Source organism: Sturnus vulgaris, chromosome 3 (genome assembly GCF_052056855.1).
Source record: "Sturnus vulgaris isolate bStuVul1 chromosome 3, bStuVul1.hap1, whole genome shotgun sequence".
NCBI classification, from domain to species: domain Eukaryota; kingdom Metazoa; phylum Chordata; class Aves; order Passeriformes; family Sturnidae; genus Sturnus; species Sturnus vulgaris.
The window spans coordinates 90,804,803-90,825,994 of record NC_142245.1 but is presented as its reverse complement, the minus strand read 5'-3'; the positions used below and the strand labels follow the sequence as shown (position 1 = coordinate 90,825,994).

Genomic DNA, 21,192 nt, shown 5'->3' with positions numbered 1-21,192 from the left:
TGCCAACTGTACCCTGAAAGACACATTAATTTTCCTTGTGCCAGTGGGTCATAGTCTCCTATGAACAAGGGGAAAACTCAAAGGAAACAGGATTGGCAGGTGCCAGAGATAGAGGTGACTGGGAGCAGCACAGAGAGGAACACACTTGCACCTGGGTTTGCTGCTGAAGGATCCAGGAAGGCTCAAAAACTTTTAAAGTATGAGAGCCATAACATGATGGGACTCTCCACTCCTCTTACATAGTTTGCATTTCCTGAATGTGACTAGAAATGACACAAAATTATATGATGATCCATACTTTGCGTATCTTAAACTACCTTCAGTGTACCAAAAAGTTGTGAAAGTAATAAAAGCTAGAAACAGAATTTCCAAACCACTCAAGAAAATCCCATCCAGTGTTTCTTAGCTTGAAACAAACTCATTAATTTGGGGTGAGATTCATTCTACTTAAATTAGCCATTTGAAGATTATTTGGCTAGGGCTGCACTAGTCACTGCAGGATCCCCAGCATCAGTGGAAAGCAATGCACACCCCCAGGAGCTGCAATGAATCACAGGAAAGCAGCAATGCTTTTTTCCAGAGCACCCGTCCAACAATGTGCACTTCAGGACCCTCTGAGCCAGCATTTGCAGCTTTATGTTAAAACCTGTCAAGGGCTCCACTGCAGAATTCTTTCCTCTGTTAAAACTGAGCACATTTTCCTGCATGGACTTTCCTACCTTTCAATAAATGCTCAGTCCTTTGAGAACTACTGATCTCCTTTGCAAAGCCATGTGGTCAATCTCAACCTTTGTTCACATTAATTGATCCTTTCAAGGACTTTCAGGCAGCTTCTAAGGCATGACATCCCTCCAAAAGCTAAGCCAACTGTTCCATAGTATATTAATCCAGGCTTTTACTACTATCACATTTATTATTGCGTCTATCATTTTTCCAAGTCCAAACTGATCAGCACTTTTCTTGAGCTTACCAGTACCTTTCTGGAAAAGGCATCCATTACATATTAGACAGTTTTCAGTCCTCTCATGCTAACATGAGACAAGAGGACTCCAAGCAGCATTGTAGCTAATTCAGTCTTTGGTGGATGTTACCTAATTACCTTATTTTGTTGGTTTGGTCTATAAAGCTTCAAATCAGTGTTGCTTGAAGTCACACCCCCTCTTCTGATAAGCAAATGTGCAGTTCCTCAATATTACATATTTACAAGCCTGCTTTCCTCATCCCCACTTGTGTCTTTTTATATATTTTGATATTTTAAATTATATAGATACTTCTTTATCATGTGAACTCATTGTCTTTAAAAATAGCTCAGACACTGCACTCTTTCATAGATCCCTAGGTTCCCATTGTTCTGCCTAAAGAACAGAAAAATCTTAGCTGTCTTTTCCAACTTAAATTATTCTATGACTCTAAGATTTGGAAGAGCCAGAATCAAGCCCCAAAGAGGAAAAAAATTGAATGGTACTGGATAACTTTCCAATTCTTCTAAAGATCATCATGACCCCTACAAAAAAGCTCCACATCAGCTTTCTCTGAGGACAAAGTTATCACCACTCCATCTGCCTCCTCTCAGAAGAACAAATAGTATTGTAAATGCTGACAGGGCGTGATTTATAAGTTGGGGTTTTTATTCATATTCTATCCAAGTGCTAATAACACATGTATTAACACTCTCATACTTACTCAGCCAGGATTCCAGCTAAGTTACACAATTCACCTTCATCACACTTTCCTTCACCCTTCCAATAGGGAAACACAGTTTGAGCACCCCAAGCTGCAATTCAGACTAAACAATTTCAGTTCATCAGAACAACTAATAAATTATGAAAAAACAACGCCCAAGATTCCTTTAGCTTCGATCAGATAGGACTTCATTTACAACAGCAAAGCTCAACAATTCTTTACCAGAGGGCTTAAAAATACCTCAATACTATCAGCGATCCAGAATTTTTGTCCAAGTTACAGAGAATTTAAGGCATTGCCTCATCCATTTCTGAAGAGCTCCCTTTTTCTCTGCAATGTTCCTGGCTTTTGTTTTTTTCTTACAGAGATGAGTAACCTACCTGCACTGTTGAAAAAAAAAAGCAAGAAAACAAGTCAACCATCTCTTCCACCTCCATGTCTGCAAACAGGTTATTCAAATTCAGCAAACAAGTTTCATTAGAGAAGCACATTTTCTTTTTCTATAAAAGCCTACTCACTTTGCACAAGTATATAAACCTCCTAACATCATCATCATCATCCTCATCACCCCCTTGAGCTACTATCACTTATCCATATGTTCACAATGCCTTTTCCATTAAATTCTGCAGATTCATCCTTGGGTCACAGAAGTATAGAGCACTGTTTTTTTTCAGACTTTTGTCGATATGAACTTTGTATCACAGGCAACAGAATTTTGGAAAGTCTCTTAGTATTAACTTGGAAGAAGTTAATTAAGGTGTAACATCTGGAGGCAGTTTTAAGCTTTTAAACTCAATCCTCAGTCCTATTTAATTTACTGTTAATTTGGTTTCTGACACTGGATGATTCTCTCCAATCAATAAATGAACTTTCCCACTTTACCAGTCCCATCTTTCCTCATTTTGCAATCACTAGCAAGTCACAGTAATCTACTTTGTCCTTGGGTGTTAGCTGGCATTGCATTTCTCAGAGACTGGTTACCCTTCTAATATTTCTATAAAGTTACAATGTAGTCATACAAAAATACCATAAAGTTGCATAATTAATGAAGCATTAAAAATATATTTGAGCTAAGACTGAAATAAAAAAGGTGCTTTAAGTAGGTGCCAACACTACTTTCTGTGTAGGTGGGTTGCTCTTCAGATTCAAGGTACTGAACTATGAATGTACCCTTGCAAAGCAGTTAGATTTGTCCTCCTTACATCCTTTAACATCAGTCTTGTGGTTAAAAAAGTGCACCCAGAATATCCCACTGGGTACCACCACCTCTTTCAGTCCATGCAAGTGCCTAAATTCTATCGTTTTCCTTTCTCCTGCTTACAAGTAGAGGTATTTCAGCTATCATGCGTAAATACTGGAAACTATCCAAGGCACCAGAGTAATTCTGATCTATTTTAATGTTCTAGGAAAGCAATCAGTGGATGAATAGAAGCAACAGGAGAGGTGAAAAATGGAAAGATAAAATAGTGCAGCAGAGAGTGATGCTTCAGTAATCAGTAAACACTTGTGTTGATTCCCAAGCCAGGTAGGACCAGTAGATCATGGCTTTCTACAAACCCTTGTAAAACTCTGTGTTGAAGGAAATCCTGATACAAGTGGATTTTGATTGATTCAATTATCTTTTGAGTATTATTTTGTTCATCTGGGCAAATCCCACCCAAGTCTTTCTGATACTATCAAAGGGCATTTGGAAGTTCTAGGGATTCTGTCACTACTTACCACAGCACCTATCCAGCCATCCTACAGCACTCCCATTTGAAGCTGCACCTTTCTTTCCAGTGAAATTGAACTATTAGCTATTCTTTCAATGAATCCATGAATGGCTGGAATGTTTCATCGACTAACAGAGCAAGTGAATTACTCTCTCTGCCTTTCATACATGGTATATAAATGACACATTTTAATATGGAGAAAATAATTGTCGACACGCAGTAATTACATATAATTTCATATGCTCTGATATGTGCAATTTAGTGTTTTATTAAACAAATACAGTAGCTAACCAAAATCAGATAGCTGATAATGGGAAATAACATTAAAGCCTATGGTAATTATTGGTCATCTGAAACGGCATATGCTCTAAAACATAACACAGAAAATTACCTTCCTGTGAAATAAGAAATACAATAGAAATAAAGTTAAGGGACATGTTTATTTCTGAGCTTTCTGCAAGCAAAATTGCTTTGATACAAAATGAGTTCAATGATACAGTGCTACCATCCACTCAAGCAAAAGAAAACCTCACATTTACATGAATGCACTTCATATTGATATTCTTACAGAATAATAGTTCTGATATCCAGAATGTGTCTGGCCTCATTGAAAGCAATGGCACAGAAATGCTGCAAGGTATTGGAGTATTATATTATTGGCAAGTGCTTAATTAACTTTGTGAGTTCTTTGAGAGATGCTGTATAAATAAGGGTATTGTGAATGTGTGTTTGTATTCCTTAGTAGTTTTGACGTACATCGTTTAGTGTTTGTTTAGTTAGCTCAAAATGTGTAATTGTGTCTTTTGGCTTTCAGTATTCTCTTTTTCTTTTTTAAAGAAAAATCATGAGGTATCCTTTACTGTTAACTAATGACATAGTGACAGGCCTTTTTCATTGAGGTTGCAGAGACTTACTGTACATTCAGTACACTGTACATTCGGCAATTATTTTTAGTGTACTTTCTACATGTTACTGTGTACAACTGTTAGTTTACATTAGAACTCTTCCCCTTCGCACAGGATATGGCAAAACAAAAAAGAATCTGACAAAAATTATACACATAAAATAAGAAGACAAATACACAAATAAGGCCATCTGCAGAATTAAAAATCCACCTCTTGCGATATTTCACAGTAATTTCTACATAATATTTTACATCTTATGAACTTAAATATTTAATGCAAAAGGATAAGACCTTTATGGAGCCAATCATATTATCTCTTCAAGGACTTGTCCGATTTGCTGGCTAGTGGCCTTCTCTGGGGAGTTGGAATTTTAGAAGGCTTGGCGGATCCTGGCCGAGAACCTGCTCGGGGTGTCGGCCTGCTTGTAGCAGGAACAGTCTCTGACATATCTGAGCACACAGACTGGATTTCTGAAATGTCAAAGTCAGATGCGTCACTGCCTCGGCGGCTGCTTGACCTGCTGCCAGCCTTGCTTCCTGCTCGGCTCCCAGGTCTGCTTGGAGTTCTTCTGGTTTCTAGAAAGAGAGAAGGTAACCATCAGCATTAAAGGTAAAGATGGAAAACCTGTGCAGGTCTTTCCTAGGTCCTTGGCAGCCCTCGTTGCACAGACTGAACTTTAGACCTCTGCCAGGCAAGCTAAATGATGCTGTGTCTCACACTAAAGAAAAGGAAATGCAAAATCAAATGCTGATACATAGGTAATCCATCACTAGCAAATCTCATTAAAAATGCATTATCCTGGCAGCTTTTCTTGACTTCCTAAACATGCATTGTACCTTCACTCAACACCCAGAGCCTTTCTTCTCCCTGCCATTTTCTCAGCTATTGGTTGGAAAAAAAAAAAATTCAGTATCTTCAAGCATGCATGATTTCCAAGCATAGGCATCTTGGAGATGCAAATGAACATCCCAATATTTAAATGTGCTACTCCTCTTTTTAAAAAAAAAAAAATAAAATCCATACAGATGAAAGCTGCAAGTAAGCAAGGGCAAAGTGTATACCTTGCCTAACAAAGGGCTGAGAAGATCAGCTCTCAGCAAGTCTGCTAAGTTAAAGCCTGCCCAGACAATGTGCCATGAAGAAAAAAACACAACAAGGAATCTTAAACAGAAAACAATTAATGTGGTTTTTAATAATTTTCCAATTACTTTTTAAGTATTTTTGATCTTCACAAATCTGGTTCCCTGTATTTATGAAGAACACTGTGTTGAAAAGCACAGCTTCAATGCTTTCTATTTTCGTATACTGCTTAAAAAAATCTCTGTGGGATATTGCATTAATAAGGTAATCTACAGCTGGTCCCTGCAGTTCTTCCAAAAGAAATGGACAGGTCATGGACTAAGTGACTCCTTTGCTCCATCACAATTGAGAATAACTTGAATACTGTAAAGAACTGGATCCTTTGAGTAAATGCTTCTTCCCTAGTTCCTTGGGCAGAGATATTGGAGGTACCATTGTCAAGAAGATTACAGCCCTGAATTTCCACATCCAGAGCTGAACATGTGAATGGAGGGCCTGATTACATGCACCCTCAACAATGGGCAGACAGTACAACTTTTACTTCTTCCCACTCTTCTGACATCTCCCCTGAACCCTAATGTGACCTTAAGTATTCAGGTGGAAAACAAAGCAAATGGAAGATCAATCTCTGAAGTCAAGACACTCACCGGCAAACTGAGCTCTGACTCTGGTAGCTGCTGTTGACAGGATGCCACTGTCTTCTCCTGAGTGGAAACTCTTCCCTGATAGATACCCTGGCAGCCTGAGTTTACTTCCTTGAATTGGTGTTCCCTATGCAAACCAAAACACAACAAAAAAAATCTTTTAAAACTGAAGATAAGGACTGGTATTAGGGACTACATAGCTTAGAATATGATTGCCATAACAACATTCACTATGAATATGAAATACTGGTTTGAGCCACTACGGGCATAATTCATAATGTGAAGTTTAGAATGTTCCTTTAGCAGTTTGCATTTGAAGTAGTCCAAATGTAAATCAACAACAACAACAACAAATCGTTTTACTAGCCTGCTTAACATTTTACCATCTTTGTGTGTATTTCAATGCTCTATGAAGAAAGAAAAAAGCTACCTTCTTATAATTAGTCAAGCAGGTAAGATTAGTTGATGGTACATATTGAGATTTTATGTCTGCATTGCTTGACTTTCCACCATTCTGGACGTAGTTATAGGTGATGAAAATATTTTCAGAAATCTTTTGCTAGGAGGGAAAAAAACCAAGCCAAAACAAGAAAAAACAGAAAAAAGGGCATAGGACTAATTTTAAAAGTTCCAGTTGTCAATATACTGCTTTACAGTGTCTCTACTACACAGTCTTACCCTGCCTGCTTTCTAATTTCTGAAATGAGTCTTGATTTACAATCTGCCCCAAATAAGAAAAGTTCTTTCACAGCCACAAAAATTGAATCATCAGATCTCAAAATGAATATCACTCACTAAATAAGGGGTGTATGCAAAGAAGAGGAAAAACTACCATATTCACAGTAATTAAATTAACACAAAAATACTACATAAATATTCAAAAATAAGAACAAACAGTGCAGTGATGAATGCAGTTTGTGGAGTGGCCTGGATCCCAGGATCCTGCATTCTGTGCCTTTGATCCCCATGCAATTGTAGGTAGAATTAGGTACTAAAACCAAGATCCAGAGAAGTGTGTTGGAAGGTGCCTTGAGAGAAGAACAGAGCAGAGGCCTGGCAGGGGCTTGTGTGACAGCTGCCAGTTCAGACCACTTCTGGCACTTCTAAACACAAGAGATGCTACAGAGCAATCTGCTGGCTTTGATAGGGCAGGTCACACTATTTAACTCTCGTTAAAGCCAAGTACACACAGCTAGCCATGCCCTGGGAACCTCTGCTATACGGGCACTGCTTGGGAGGGTAAGGAGACAGGGAACACTGTTACCACCTCCACTGAAGCTGCTGCACTCTGGGCAAAGCATTGGGATAGAATCACCAGTGCAAAAATAAAACTAGCCTGCTCTTCAGTTTTGCCCTAAGCCCTAAGGCAGTTTACATATAAAATGAATAACCTCTCTCTTGGGTGGTAAATGCTGCAGAATGCCTTAGAAATTCACTGAACCTACCCCACCCTAACCATTCCAGTTATAATCTTAAACCACGCTGGTTTACATAAAAGAAAATCACTGAAACTACTGGCAGTTGGAAGAACAGATAAGAAACACAGTGCCCCCATATGAAATCAGGCCAGCTGCTTTCCTGTCATTGTAATTCAATGAAAACAACACCTTTCCATGTATATAAACCCTTTAATGTACCATCAATTAATCTTTCACTGCAGCTACCAGCTAAGAGATGAAAGAAAATACAGGAATATATTAGAAACTGACAACTGACTAAACTCTGTGCTGTTAATCATTCTAAGCCACAGCCCTGTGTGCTTGCAGTGCTGCACCCACAGGCACACCTGCAGTGTGCACAACAACACGCACAGAAGGAGGGAGGAAGAAGTTTGTTGTGCAACTTTGAGCAAAGCCATGCTGAGGTTATGGAAACTTCACACCAGAAGGTGTCACAGGAACAGCAATAGTTATCAAAGTGCAGATTTGTGGAAAGCAGATACAACAGAGGGGGTGGTAGCACAAGCTTCTCCTCTCCAAGCACGCCATCCAAACCAGGGCAAGAGTAACTCCCACAAATGACACGTCAGTGTGCAGCCTGATCCAGCTGCAATCTTTTCACTGACTGTAATTACATTAGAGCAAACACTTTGGCTCCAAGCCCCTTCAAATTTTGGTCTTACAGCCTAATTGCAAGCACAATCCTAATTGCTATACTAGCAATTTCCATGTAAGTCATGCTAGTTTCCTGTTAAGTCATCAAATAGCTATCCTATTAGAGCAATGATTGGTCACTACCCCCCTAAATAAAATCTTGAGTTGTTGTAAAGATTTATGTATCACTGCCAGACTTTTGTGCCATCTTCTTCACAGTGATTGGGTATTTCTCTATTTAGTGGTTTTGCACTACAGGTCATGATTTATTAATGTCATGCCTGCAGTCCAGAAACATTGTAGTACTTCATAAATGCAAATAAAACAATTTTATGAAAGAAACCTGCAAAATATATTGGATGTTTTATTTTTTTAAGTACTTTTCCACATTTACTCAACCATTTTGTTCCATACTTTTATGATTTATTAACCATTTAACCTTTAAACATTAGCTCATTGAGGCTGTATTTTCCTAAAATTGAAAAATGTGAAAAATAGAACATTAAAAAAAACAAAATTGGGGGAAAAAAAGCAAGAGATAATTTGACAGAAGTCTAAAATAATGACAATGCATTAATATACACAGGATGCTGCAGCTCAGAAGCACTGAAACTCTAGTGGCTGTTAGTGAAGTGACAGTTCTAGTGAAGGAAGTCATTAGACTAGAATTTCTGTCCTTACTGTACCTCTGCAGATGACCCTTGATAGTCTGAGGATTCTGGTGGCTTAGAAGGAGTTGATGTTTTGCTGTTTGTCAACCATGGTTTACCATAGTTGCGTGTTAAATGATGTGGTGTCTGTATGAAACAATGGTAAATCAAAATATGAAGGACAGCAGAAGAAAACAACGTCATGGAGAAGGATACCTGGGCTTTCAAAATCTCAGTAGAAATAAAATCTAAGCAGAAAGAGTTAATGACAAATGTTGTAAAATGAAGAGATGATAGAATTCATTTTTCAAGTGAAATGAAGAGATTTGTTGATCTTTCAGAGCAGTTCCCAAACTGCCGGTCAGTTAATGTGGCCCCCTAAATGCAGAAATTCTCCTACTGCCATGTTGCAAACAGTAGAGAAAACACACTGAAAACACCCCTCAGATCCACCCCAGACTATGAAATAAAAAGGAGATACTTTTTCTCCATCAGCTAGAGAAAGCACCAATATTACTGGAGCAAGGAAAAACCCACAAATTCAATCTGTATCCCATTTGTTAATCAGTGCAGTTTTGTACGTTTCTCCTTACCTTTGGTGTACTTGTAGTAACAGCTTGTGGAGCAGCTGCCTGGCCAGCTTGACTTGACAGAGAAGTAGATCTGTTGGGAGAAGCACCTCTTGAAGAGGGTCGTGATCTACGGCCCCTTGGTCGGAAAGCTGCCATGCTCTGACTGGCACCATCTGCCAAAATGAATTTTTCACGCAGCTCCACGTTTGTCCTCCCTTTAGCTGCAAAGAGAGGTGTTCAATGACTCAGATATGAAAGCTGTCACAAGGCTGTTTATTGCCTTTTTTGCCATGCCAAGTCCAACACATTTTAACAATAAATAAAATGCATTACTGTGTAATGCATTTATTTTGGACACAGGAGAGTTATGTGCAGGACTCACTTATTCTAATACTTTATGCCAGCAGGAATGAACCACTGTCAAAGGAAGTCAGCGTGATAATGGAATGCTCAACGTGCTAAATCACTGTTAATCAATCAACTATTAATACATAGACACAACCTGATGGGCAGTTTCGCTAATTCTACAGCTATTCATAATAAATAATACTTGCTTGGATGTTCTAGAAGAAATAGCTAAATACAAATTACAGGAAAGCAGCAAATATATTTATTCAAAACTATGAAGTTATGTAGTTTGGCAACATGCAATGATGAACATAAGACCCAAACTAGGATGAGGTAATTGGTGGCTAAGCACTCACACACACATACAAACACACATATGAGAGAATGTTCTGCATGAATAAATGCAAGACATGTTAGCATTTAACTGTGTCAGTGTGAATGACAATTGTTTTTGAAACACTCTTCAAGCGTGTCAAAAAAATTAGCTTGCAAAGCACCAGCCCATGTAGGAACATGTTAAGCTAAATATGATGGGTGAAGCATATAGTTAAAAGTATATATATATATATGTATATATTAAAAAAGCGGGAAGGAAATGAAGAGAGAGAAGAAGAGGAGGAGACAAAGAGAGGGGTTTGCCAACCTATAGTAGGCTGAGTGGTAATTGAAGAGTTTGATTCCGAACGTAACATTTTACTCCCGTGATGATGAACTAGAAAAAATGACACAGGACATGGGTCACATTAAAGAAAATCGTTAGCAGGAGAAGAAATCAAGTACAGCAGCTGCATATGCAAGAGACTTGGAGCACCAGGCCAAAAGACAGGACTTGAGCAAAAGCTGTCCCTAAGTGCTCTGAGGTCGCAAAGGTCTCCTAGGCAAAAAGGAAATGGCATTTGGACAGACTCAGCTACAGTCCCAAGTATACTTGTGTAGCAGCGGTATTTATCTGCTGACATAAAGAAGTAATACAAGCTAATGTGATTTTATATGACTAGGTGCAGTACTTTTAAAGCTGTTTATGACAACAGTTCTTTGCAATGTGATTCATCTGAATACACGAGGAGCACTTGGTGGAAATGTAAATTTGCTGGGTGAAGTGGTTTAGGAATAGCTTGAACCTGCATCACTGACTTCAACCCGACAAAGATTAGGTACCAATGCACAACGTCCAGTGATGTTGATTTTCCAGAGTATTCTTACAGGTATTCTTTAGACCCACTGTGTTGACATCTGCTCACATATACCCAAGAAAAAGTGTCCTTCTTTTGTTCCTTTCTACTTCTAGTCTTCAAAAGTGCAGAATAGTAGGAAAAAATATGCCTCAGAAGATCTGGCTTCATTAAAGGGTTAACTTGGTTAGTTCTGTTGTACCCCAAACATTTTTCTCAGGCCTATTGATAGGTAGACTGTTACAATTCATTTTTGGTTGACACTGAAAGACACAATACTTTAATATTATCCAATTAATTTATTGGAATGCCTTATTACATTCTTCAGTATTGTCTATAGTGTACTAAGAAAACAGCTCATCTGATGCAATGCCCTGGGGGGCTCAGTGATAGAGCACTCCCTGCCCCCCCAGAGCACAACGTCCTCCGGACTGGAACACTTTCCATTTGCTTTCTAGAAGGCTCAGGGCTCTATAGAGTGCTTCTGGGCAAGATGCCAAGGAAGAGACAAGGTTACAAAGGTTGAGACTGAAAGACTGGGAACAGTCACTGGCCAGAGGTTTTTGTGGTGGTGGTGGTAGTGTTACTCATCAATTCAATTGCCTTATTTTGACTTATTGTGTTGCTGAGAAGGTTTTATTGGACACTTCTGTGTGCTATTTCTGCCAAGTCATACAAGCCACTTACATGCCATAAAGTCTATCTGGGCTAAGTTCAGTTCTTACTTACACCACTATAACACTGAAGGAACTGTGCAGAAGACACCACAGTTTTTCCAGACATATGTCAGTGCAACTGAAGAGGATCTCAACCATGTGATTCAAAGTTCACAAAAATATGACATTTAGTGAGATGATGTTTACAACAACTGGCATTTTATACAACTCAATCTCCATCTTGAGACAATGAATGGTGACTGCATCCAAATAATATGCTGCAAGTCTTGAACAGTTCTGTTACATACCACGGCAAGGATCGTTTTTCACTAAGAACTCATCAAGTGCCATCCAGCCACCTCCAACACGGACCATGACCGTACTTCTTAGGATACGAACAAGGCGCAGTTGTTGAGAGTCACCAAACTGCAATAAAAATCAAATGACAGTCTGAGGTTCACAGGCATTCAGATGCAGTTCAACACCAATAGATTTAAAAAATCAGACATTTAAAAAAGTTTATTTTGATATTTAATTATTAGTAAATGCTAAAAAAATCAATTTGTTTATGCAGATTATTAAAGCTGTTAAGATTTCAAATCAGATGGCACTGCATTAATCAAAAGAAGATTGGCAGGATGGTAAGAAAGCAACTCAGGTTTGATTTTATGCTTGATTCTCAAATGTCTGAGGTCATAAAAGAAGCAAAATTAATAGTACATAATTGAATTGGTTACAGTCTGCTTTTGTGCAAATTAATGAAGACCTATTTGCATTATTTCACTAGTAAAATCTTAAGCAAACACTCTTCTGCAACAGTCTTGATTTTTAATGTTGTCAGCTGAAAGGAAGGCAGCGTCACTTCAAACAATCAGTATAATCTGGAAATTCAATGTGTTATGAGTGTTGCACAGTTCTATCAATTGATTCATCTATGGGAATATTTTCAGGTATAGCACTACAGTGCTGACACGGCTTACCTACAGCAAGGTGCATGTGGGGAAGGGAACATTAAAGAAGCAATGAATGATTAATAACTATCATTATGTTTGTCATTCCTCTGTCTACACATCAAGGTTCTTCATGATTTAGGGATGCACAGTAATCTGTTTCATAATAAGCTCCTGTATGAGTCCATTGTTCCTTTGGGCTGATGGCTAGACCTAATGCATATTTTGCATTCTTGAAACCTGTGTAACAAAACTTGTACGCAGTACCTTCACTCCAATTCGGATCAAAGACAGCATGACTAAAATGTGGACCTCACAATCTCAAGGAAAATAACCAGAAGAATTCAGTACTTTTGAGCCAGCACTACTAAAAAATTTTGATACCAGATCACCAGACAAAGTGCAGTGCACCCTCACAGAAGCATGCAGAGCACTCAGTAAAACCAATGGGAGCTGAATGCCCCTCTTTGGGACAATCTCTGACCCCTGCAGAAGGCTGGCCATAATTCAACTGTACCTACTTGCTCCAGTGAGGGAACTGAACAAGCCACACAAACGTGATCCCTACTTGTTAGATGATTTTAGTTGTTTGGTACTATTCAAGCCAAGAAGAGAGAATAAGTTTAAAGGAATATTACTTTTAGGAACCAAACAAAAGCAAAGCTTGCTTCTAAATTCAATAATAAATTGTACTTGTTATAAGTAAGAACATTCACAAGCATTATTTGTAAGAGATTTTTAATAATGCATTCAATATGTGCCAAACAGAGAACCATTTTATATATGTAGATCAAAGCTTTTTTTTAAGGCATCCAAATTAATGCTGTTTATTTTTATTGGCTTGCTCCTACCAAAATTTTTTCTAGTGATTCTGAAGATAGAATCTTTCTCCTTTTCTTTATTTTTTTTCCCCATCACAGCCTAATCAGTCAGTTAGACCCCATCAGGCAACTACACCAAGGGTCAAATACAGTGTGCTTTGGAAACTGCCCACCTAGCTGAGGTTGATTCAGAAGTGGGGCTGGCAAGTAACACAGTAATGCAATAGTATCTATCTATTACTGCATTTCTTCTCATGGTAACTCTGTTGATTTCCTTCCTAAAATAGCCTGGATACTAACTTTCTTTAAACATTATTTCAAATAATCAAAGGTAAAAACATAAAGGAGTTTAAGCTACAAAAAGGCCTGTTCTTGACAACAGCCCGTAGATGCCATTTTGCATCAGTAAGAGTTTCTCAAGAAATGCTCTATGTTTCCCAGATCTGAGAGTACAGATGACAGATAAGAGGATTAACATAATTTCAAACAGTTCTTTCAAAAAGAGACTTGTTCTATATGTGGAAAATATTTTAAATTATTGCTTAGATATATTGCTTGAGGCACATGGCAAGATTATCCACTGCTCTATGCTTTCTTCTTTAGCTCAACGGGCTCTGCTAGTAAACAAGAGTGCACCCACACTTTCTACATCTTAAGATTTAAAATGGCTACTGGTGTTGATGCTAGCCTTTCCAGAATGGATTACATCCCTACTGCCTTTTTAAAAGCATTGGATTGACAGTATCTGATACCTGGTTCGCATAAGGTGTTTCCATTCTTACTGGGCAGATAGATATGATTTAGCACTTCAGGAAGCTGAATATCAGTGTGCAGCACAGGAGTAAGCAATGGGTAGTGTTTCCTCCTGAGGAGGACTCACCAGCTGACACAAAGGATTCTTAAACACAGCTCCAGTACATCATAGACTTGCCATAGCTCCTTGAAAACACTTTGGGGGAGTGATGGGAAACACTAAATGGGAACAGCAATTTTGCCTACTTCCAAAATAAATATTTAAAGATTCACTGTATTAGTACATAAAATAATTAACTATATCTAGGTTCTTAATCAGTCTGCTTGATTGCTTAGAGAGTATACCTTTTTCTTGCAAAGATGAAAGTATTTTTTGTGCAATTTGCAGTAAGTAAGTGCTAAGACACTGGGATCTGTTTGCCATGATTAGCCTTTAATTAAATAGTCTAAAAAAGACATCACAGAATTTTGAAGGATTCAACTATAAAACTGATTAGATAATCGTAATCTCTATAATTGCAGTCTAAATGATCAAGATTTTTCGCTATAGGAATTGCTGCTGACCATTATCTGGTTCCTTTAAAAGTAATCTCCTTAATGAGGAAAATGACCAAAGAAAGCAGGTGAGGGATTGTAGACGAGGGACCCTGAGACAAGGAATGCTCCATAGCATTTAAAGAAATACCACAGCTGACCAGCAATGAATTAGCTGAAAATTAAAGGATGGCAAGAAGATTGACCACTGCAAGCTTAAATCAATATGCGTTAGGAAAAAAAAAATAAAGAGAAAGGAGAAAAAAAAAGGAAAAAAAAAAAACTTCATAACACATTCCACTGGTTTATACCTGATTTCCCAGGAAGAACTGATAAGAAATGAAAAATGGAAGAAAGACACGATTAGTTTACAGGAAATTCTCTACATGACCTAGAAACATGCAAACTAACACATTAGACATTCTAAATAAAGTATCTACTTGAGAGATGAGCAGGTAGTTAGCCATCCAAGACTGAATATTGGAAAATATTCAAGGCTTTCATTTCCTTCCCATTGCTGTTTCTGTGGTCTTTTAAAATCTACAAGTACTTAGTAATCTCTCTTAGCCAAATATTGCATTTTACCTCAAATTGTTCTGGTTATTGAATCCAGGGGTAGCAGATCTTTCTCTACTGTGTGATATTTATTTTTCTGTGATTCTGGAGGTATCTAATGCTATCTAATCTAAAATGGCAAAATAATGCAAAAATGATTGAAGACACTTTGGTAAAAGATTTTTGAAGTACAACACAATACCACAAGAAAATGTGAGTCACTGTTTTTGTGAAACTGATAGAAAATCAGCTACAGTTTAAGCACTTAAGGTATCCTGGCAGAAAGACCAGCTTGTGAGGATATACTGTGTGTATGCATGCATATGTACAGATGTGTGCAGCTAGCTCTTAAAAATTCCTATGACTGAAAATAGCTTCAGTAGTTTAAGTGAAAATAAATACAAACATCAGCAATTTTCCATATTTTTAGTCTATATGTTCTAACAAGAAAAAAAATTTAGACAATCTTAAAGAAAATGCATAATTGTCATCGAGACAAAGGACGAGATCCTTGTGAATTCACATAGCCTAATTCCTTGTGTAAACCATGTCTTATGAAGAAAGCTGAAAGAACTGAGGTCCTTAAAAGACTTACCCTATACTTGTTATCCCCAATCTGTTCCACTTGAAACCGTTTTGCACATTTACATTTCGCTACCTGCCTTGTAACCTGCAAAAAACCACAACAGGATAATTACTTTAAATATCACATTTCTGAAGATTTGTGTACCTAGTAAACTTCAGATCAAATAGGAGTGAAAATAAAGTGAATTGTTACAGAATGTGACTCCAGTAGAACAGAATGCAACCTAAGAAAGCAGAGAACATACCTCATCTTCAATTTTGTCAGCATCTGTGAGAGGCTTGTATGCATCCTTGTTTGGATGAAGAGCTGCTACAAATTCATAGTAGTCAATATATCCATCACCATCTCTATCAAAAATGTCTGCAACAGCACTCATCTCAAGTCGGCTTGTAGGGAACTCTGCAGGACAAAGACAACAAAACACATGTTTTCACTTTTCATTCCCATTACCATGAGAGGCTTTATCATAAATATTAGAAGGCACTATCTGGTGACAGATAGTGCTTATAAAAAAATAAGGACATTCAAACAAGTGAAGGAGTATTTCTTAAAAAACTCAATCTGAATCTCCAGTGTCACCCAGATATTGGATTAAAATGGCTACCACAGTGTGGCTTGAAGACAGAGACAAAAGCAAGGGCACAGATTAAACTGAAAAATATTTTGAGGAGAGGATGTTAACATTTTGACCTTCAAAGTGCATAAAATACCAGAAATGAACAAGATAAAAAGTTAGTAAGGAAAGGTCAATCAAGCATTTCTGTGCTGATTAAATCTGGAATGCAAAGTCTTCTCAATGCAGATCCATGCATGGTGTTTCATTGAGTCCTTCTTTAGATCAAGTTCACAGCAGCACAGTATTAACCCACACAGAGGTTCTCAATTAAATGGTCAAAGAAAATTTCAAGGTGATGAACAGGGATTATATCAGGAGTGTTTGGTGCTCATAAAAAATCGATACCAACTGAGTTAAAAGAGTGAACTATTTAACCTCTTGGTGGTATTAGGCTTTTTCATTAATTTTTAACAATTCAATCAAAACAGCAATATTCACATATAGTGATGTTTTGCTGGATTTCCAAAAGCAGGGGGAAACATACAGAGTACAGTATTTTCCTACTAAAATGAAATGCTAGAAGCAGCCCAATTCCAAACAAATCCTCACTGTTCAAAGCAAAAGTCTCCATGATGTGAAGATAAAGGATTATTTTAAGTATTAGGTCCTTATCTGTTATGAGCCTATTCGTAAAAGGAAATATGATCACATATATGATGTGGAAGACTTACATTACCACCATACCTAAGGAATACCGATACCAGGGAATACCAGGGAAGCTAGGAAAATTCCTTTCTACTTTGATTGCTTGGAATTTTAAGCCTTATATAGGTATATGAATATTGTCATGGCTCATGAAAATACTGGTTTCAAAAATTACACAGTTTCCTTCTATAATTGAAACTATTCCATATAAGTTCTTTAATTAAAATCCTATGATCTGATTTTGAAAACCATCTATGTTACATAAGGTACTTTTTACTATTATGAGTATTCAATCAAAAAGTAATTGTTGCAGTAGTGTTGTATTACAGGAATTACAATCTGAATTCAGTAAACCAGCAAACTACTAACTGGACAATAATATAAATGTGACATTTGTAACCTGATTTGCAATATAAAATAACTAGAAAGAGTTTCTAGAATCTAGAAATATTTTCAAGTAAAATAATGATAAAGTAATAATAATTAATTAATTCAAAAAGGAAATCTGTTACCTTCTAACACAATAAAATCATGGGTCACACTATTTAGACAGTAAGACCTCATGAATGTTTGTTCCGAGTCCAACATTATGTTAATTTTAAAACTTACTTGAAGAAAGAATTCCATCGATAAATTCCTGTCTTGTAATCTTTCCATCCTGATCTTTATCAATCCTCCTAAAGAAATCCATCACACGAGACTTCTTATGGTTCATCCATCGCATGTATTTTTTCCTCCAAATATCAAAATCGAAGTTGGCAAATTCTCTCAGCTTAATAAAAAACAGAAAGAACTTTTTTCAGTTGAACTCCATCAATCTCGAACATCAATGAGCTAGATACCATCTGCATTTTGTTGAATAATTGATTCTTTGAGGACCTATGCAAGCATTTTAAGTATCTCAACTCTCCTCATTAAAAATGACGATGACAGCTTTTAAAGCACATTAAAGCATGTGTATCACAGTGTTTTCAGCCAGCTGTGTCATACAATGTAATACAACAAATATGGAAGTTGTTCACAGTATTGGAATTTAATCCAATAAAGAAAATTATGCAAAAGTATATATATAGATATATGTATAGATATATATATATATATTCCGTGCAGTGCTTTTCTGACCTCTTCAAGTCTGTCCAAAGCATCGTTAAGTTTTCTCCTTCTTTCCAAGGCCAGAAGCCAAACTTGTTGCCACTTGCTGACTAAAAGGTTTACCCGTGGATTCTTGGTTTCAATTTGTGCCTGGGCTGCTGACGGATAAATGCCTGGTGTTGGGGAACGCTTTCCTGTTAAAACATGATAAAATGCATAGGGCTCACCCAGTTCAAACAAAACAAACATTCACATGAAATGCACTTGACCTTCCTAAAATTATTCCTTCCTGTCCCAAATAAGGAGGTCCTACCCCAAGATGATTCCATATAGTGGGATGTTTTTTCCTTGTTTTTTACTATTGCTGGGGAACAACCCAGTAGTGGCTACAGCCTCTTATCTAGCCAGAAGCAGTTGGTGAGGGCTCCACTAGTCAGAAGCCGCTGGTGAGGGCTCCACTAGTCAAGCTGCACAGTTTAAATTAAATCTTCATTAATCTCTCAGAGTTGCAAAGCAAACAACCTCATTTTAGAAGCAGGTTCCGTGTATGGGTAAGTATAAAATACAATGGGTAAGTATATCTAAAATTACAAAAAGCAATTTCCTCACTTGATGATTCACTTTCCATTCAGCTTCACTGAATACACTTCTAACTGGATTAATATAATTTTATAGACAGTAAGAGCATAATTTTGTCTCTATATCTCTCTGTGAAGTTGTCTGTACTTTCAGATAATGGAAGATTTGCAAAGACTCAGTATGTACTTGTTCTTGGAAGTTTAAGGGCACAGGAAAGGCTGCACACTTTAAATAGCTATTCATGAAGATTAGGATAAAATGCAAAAAATGTCTGCTCTGAGAAATTTCCCCACAATTTATAAAAAATGAGAGATCATTAGGAAAGATAGCCAAGAGAATTTTACTCTCTTTCACCAGAAATTAATCAACTCTATTAGATTATTAGCAATCAGTAAATTTTACAGATAGAGAAATGGTATGTGCGACACACCCCAAAATACGCTGTTACTTACTTCCTGCTCTCCCCTTATCAAGGACAGGAATATGAGATTGTACTGGAGAGGGTTCAAGTGCTTTCCTTTTATAGGTCTTTGTAACTTTATCGACATCAGGCTGTTTTCTGGTCATTTCTTCCATGAATGTCTGCAATCAGATAGAGGGGATCTTAACTAACAATACACAAAAGTAACCAGAGGAATGAAAAACATACACAATAGCAAAACATTAAAGTTAAAAAGAAATGCACAGAAAGACACCTACAATGCCAGACTCACAGTATAGACATAGATAAATGTTTTGTAGATAAGAAAAATCAGCAGTATAAGCTTTTTAGATCACTATGGCCTGGCTGCTAAAAGAAGGCTAAATCTAAAAACCAGTATGTCAAACTCCTTTATTAACTGTATATGGTGAGGTGATATAGAACAGAATTTTGCCTCCTGCTGTTCAAACTGCAGTTCACAGAAGTGGGGCAGCTCTGGTGTGTAAGCTGGGGTAAGTCTAGGAGCATTCACTACACCAGCAGCTCCCTCTGGCACTTTATAAACCTAGTTTTGATATTTAATCAGTAAAGCCAGACTGCAGCACTAGATCTAAGGTGGCAGCACTATCACACAGTTCCTGTGGGTTTTCTTTTATTCCTAGTATTATTCTTGCTTGTATTCAATTATTACAAGGAAAAACAGCAAAGGAGATTCGCACTTGGTCCTCGCTGAGATGTGACCCCATGTGAGTGACACAAGCCACTCAATAATCCTTACCTGATGTTCGGCTATAAGCGCTTTAACTTCCTCAATCTCCTGGGGGATCACCTCTTTATCTTTTTCAGTTAGTGTAGTCTCTGCCCACTGCAACCAGGACAGCAAGGCTTCCAGCAGCTCCTGGTTAGCAATAAGTCCAGCCAAAGCTCCTGCCAGTCTCTGTTGATGCTGTTTAGCCCATGCTAAGACCTTGACAAAGGAACCGATACATGAGTATGTGCACATCTGAAACTCTTCATAATGCATTTAAAATTTCTCTACTTACTGTAAACCCAGAGCTACTTCTTAGGCCTACTGATACTTGAATATCAAAGGTGTTACATGTAGTGGCCGATCACTAAAGGTAGCTAGGTAACTAGAATGTCTAGTCCAACACATTTCTTCCACAGATATTCAGGATTAGGTGCTGCTAAACAGTAACTATCACATTCAGGCAACATATTAAATAATTTAACTACAAGTGTGCTTTAGTGAATCACACAAGATTTGATGTCAGTTTTATTCCTGAGCACTCCTGAAGCCGTATTTTGCTATCATTTGCTATATTTTGTTTTTCTTTAAGCTTAATATAAAACAGAAAATGCCACCTTAACAGCTGAGGGTACAACCTACCTGTAGCCACTTAAATAATTTAGATATCTTCTAGATTAAGAGTATGTTGGACTGAAATCCTGTCTAATGTAATCAGAAAATCCTTCACATTTGCCCTGTTATTTTCTTTCCTTTGTAACTTTGCAATTTCACCCTAGAAACTATTGGTTTTCCTCACTTGGGAAGTGTCAGACAGTATTTCCTTTAATACATACAAACAAAGAAGCTTGACCATCTGCTTTAGCTCTTAAAGCCCTGTACGTTTTGAAAGCAAGCCTAGGGAAGCACCATATTCACATCCATCACCACGGGTATTTTAAATGTTTAGTTCTCAACAGCTGGATCATTTCCTCACAGTGTAACTACCATGTTAGCTGTCAGCTATGTTCTAATTGAAGATGGACTGCTGCAACAAAGATGGTTCAACATATACCGACCTCTTCAAACCTGGCTCTGATGATTGTTATCCAGTGCTTAATGGTGGTGATGGAGTCAGGGTGGCAGATAGCCAGAATAGCTTCTCCCATATCTGTTGCTTTATTCAGTTCTGCCTTTTTCTCTTCCAGTTTCTTCATAAATTCCTAAAATAGAGGTAATATAATATAACAATATTATATATAGAATAAAATTTTAATTAGATGCTGACAATATTTGCAAGAGAAATCTGAGTGCATAATCTGGAAGGCTATGAGCCTCTTGACTGCTCAAGCAGATTCAACTTGCAAGAGGCAAATTTCACTTGTATGACAAAACTTT

General features: G+C 37.5%; 1 protein-coding gene across 15 annotated transcripts in view; it reads right to left on the bottom strand.

Annotated features, from left to right (window-relative positions):
* Window positions 1-3,643: 3,643 nt before the first annotated feature.
* Window positions 3,644-21,192, bottom strand: part of DST (dystonin) — a 289,372-nt gene continuing 271,823 nt past the window's right edge. For 7 of the 15 annotated variants that reach the window (XM_088162255.1, XM_088162245.1, XM_088162251.1 and 4 more), the window contains 14 exons: window positions 20,874-21,017; window positions 19,846-20,034; window positions 19,099-19,228; window positions 18,098-18,261; window positions 17,585-17,747; window positions 15,959-16,113; window positions 15,724-15,798; window positions 14,885-14,902; window positions 11,824-11,941; window positions 10,331-10,399; window positions 9,361-9,560; window positions 8,804-8,914; window positions 6,028-6,151; window positions 3,644-4,875 (listed from right to left, as the gene is read on the bottom strand). In XM_088162255.1, the coding sequence (XP_088018381.1) occupies window positions 4,610-4,875; window positions 6,028-6,151; window positions 8,804-8,914; window positions 9,361-9,560; window positions 10,331-10,399; window positions 11,824-11,941; window positions 14,885-14,902; window positions 15,724-15,798; window positions 15,959-16,113; window positions 17,585-17,747; window positions 18,098-18,261; window positions 19,099-19,228; window positions 19,846-20,034; window positions 20,874-21,017 (1,926 nt within the window). In that variant the 3' untranslated portion in view covers window positions 3,644-4,609. The remainder of the gene's footprint in view (window positions 4,876-6,027; window positions 6,152-8,803; window positions 8,915-9,360; window positions 9,561-10,330; window positions 10,400-11,823; window positions 11,942-14,884; window positions 14,903-15,723; window positions 15,799-15,958; window positions 16,114-17,584; window positions 17,748-18,097; window positions 18,262-19,098; window positions 19,229-19,845; window positions 20,035-20,873; window positions 21,018-21,192) is intronic. The other 8 variants (XM_088162257.1, XM_088162250.1, XM_014891770.2 and 5 more) reach the window with 3 other exon arrangements.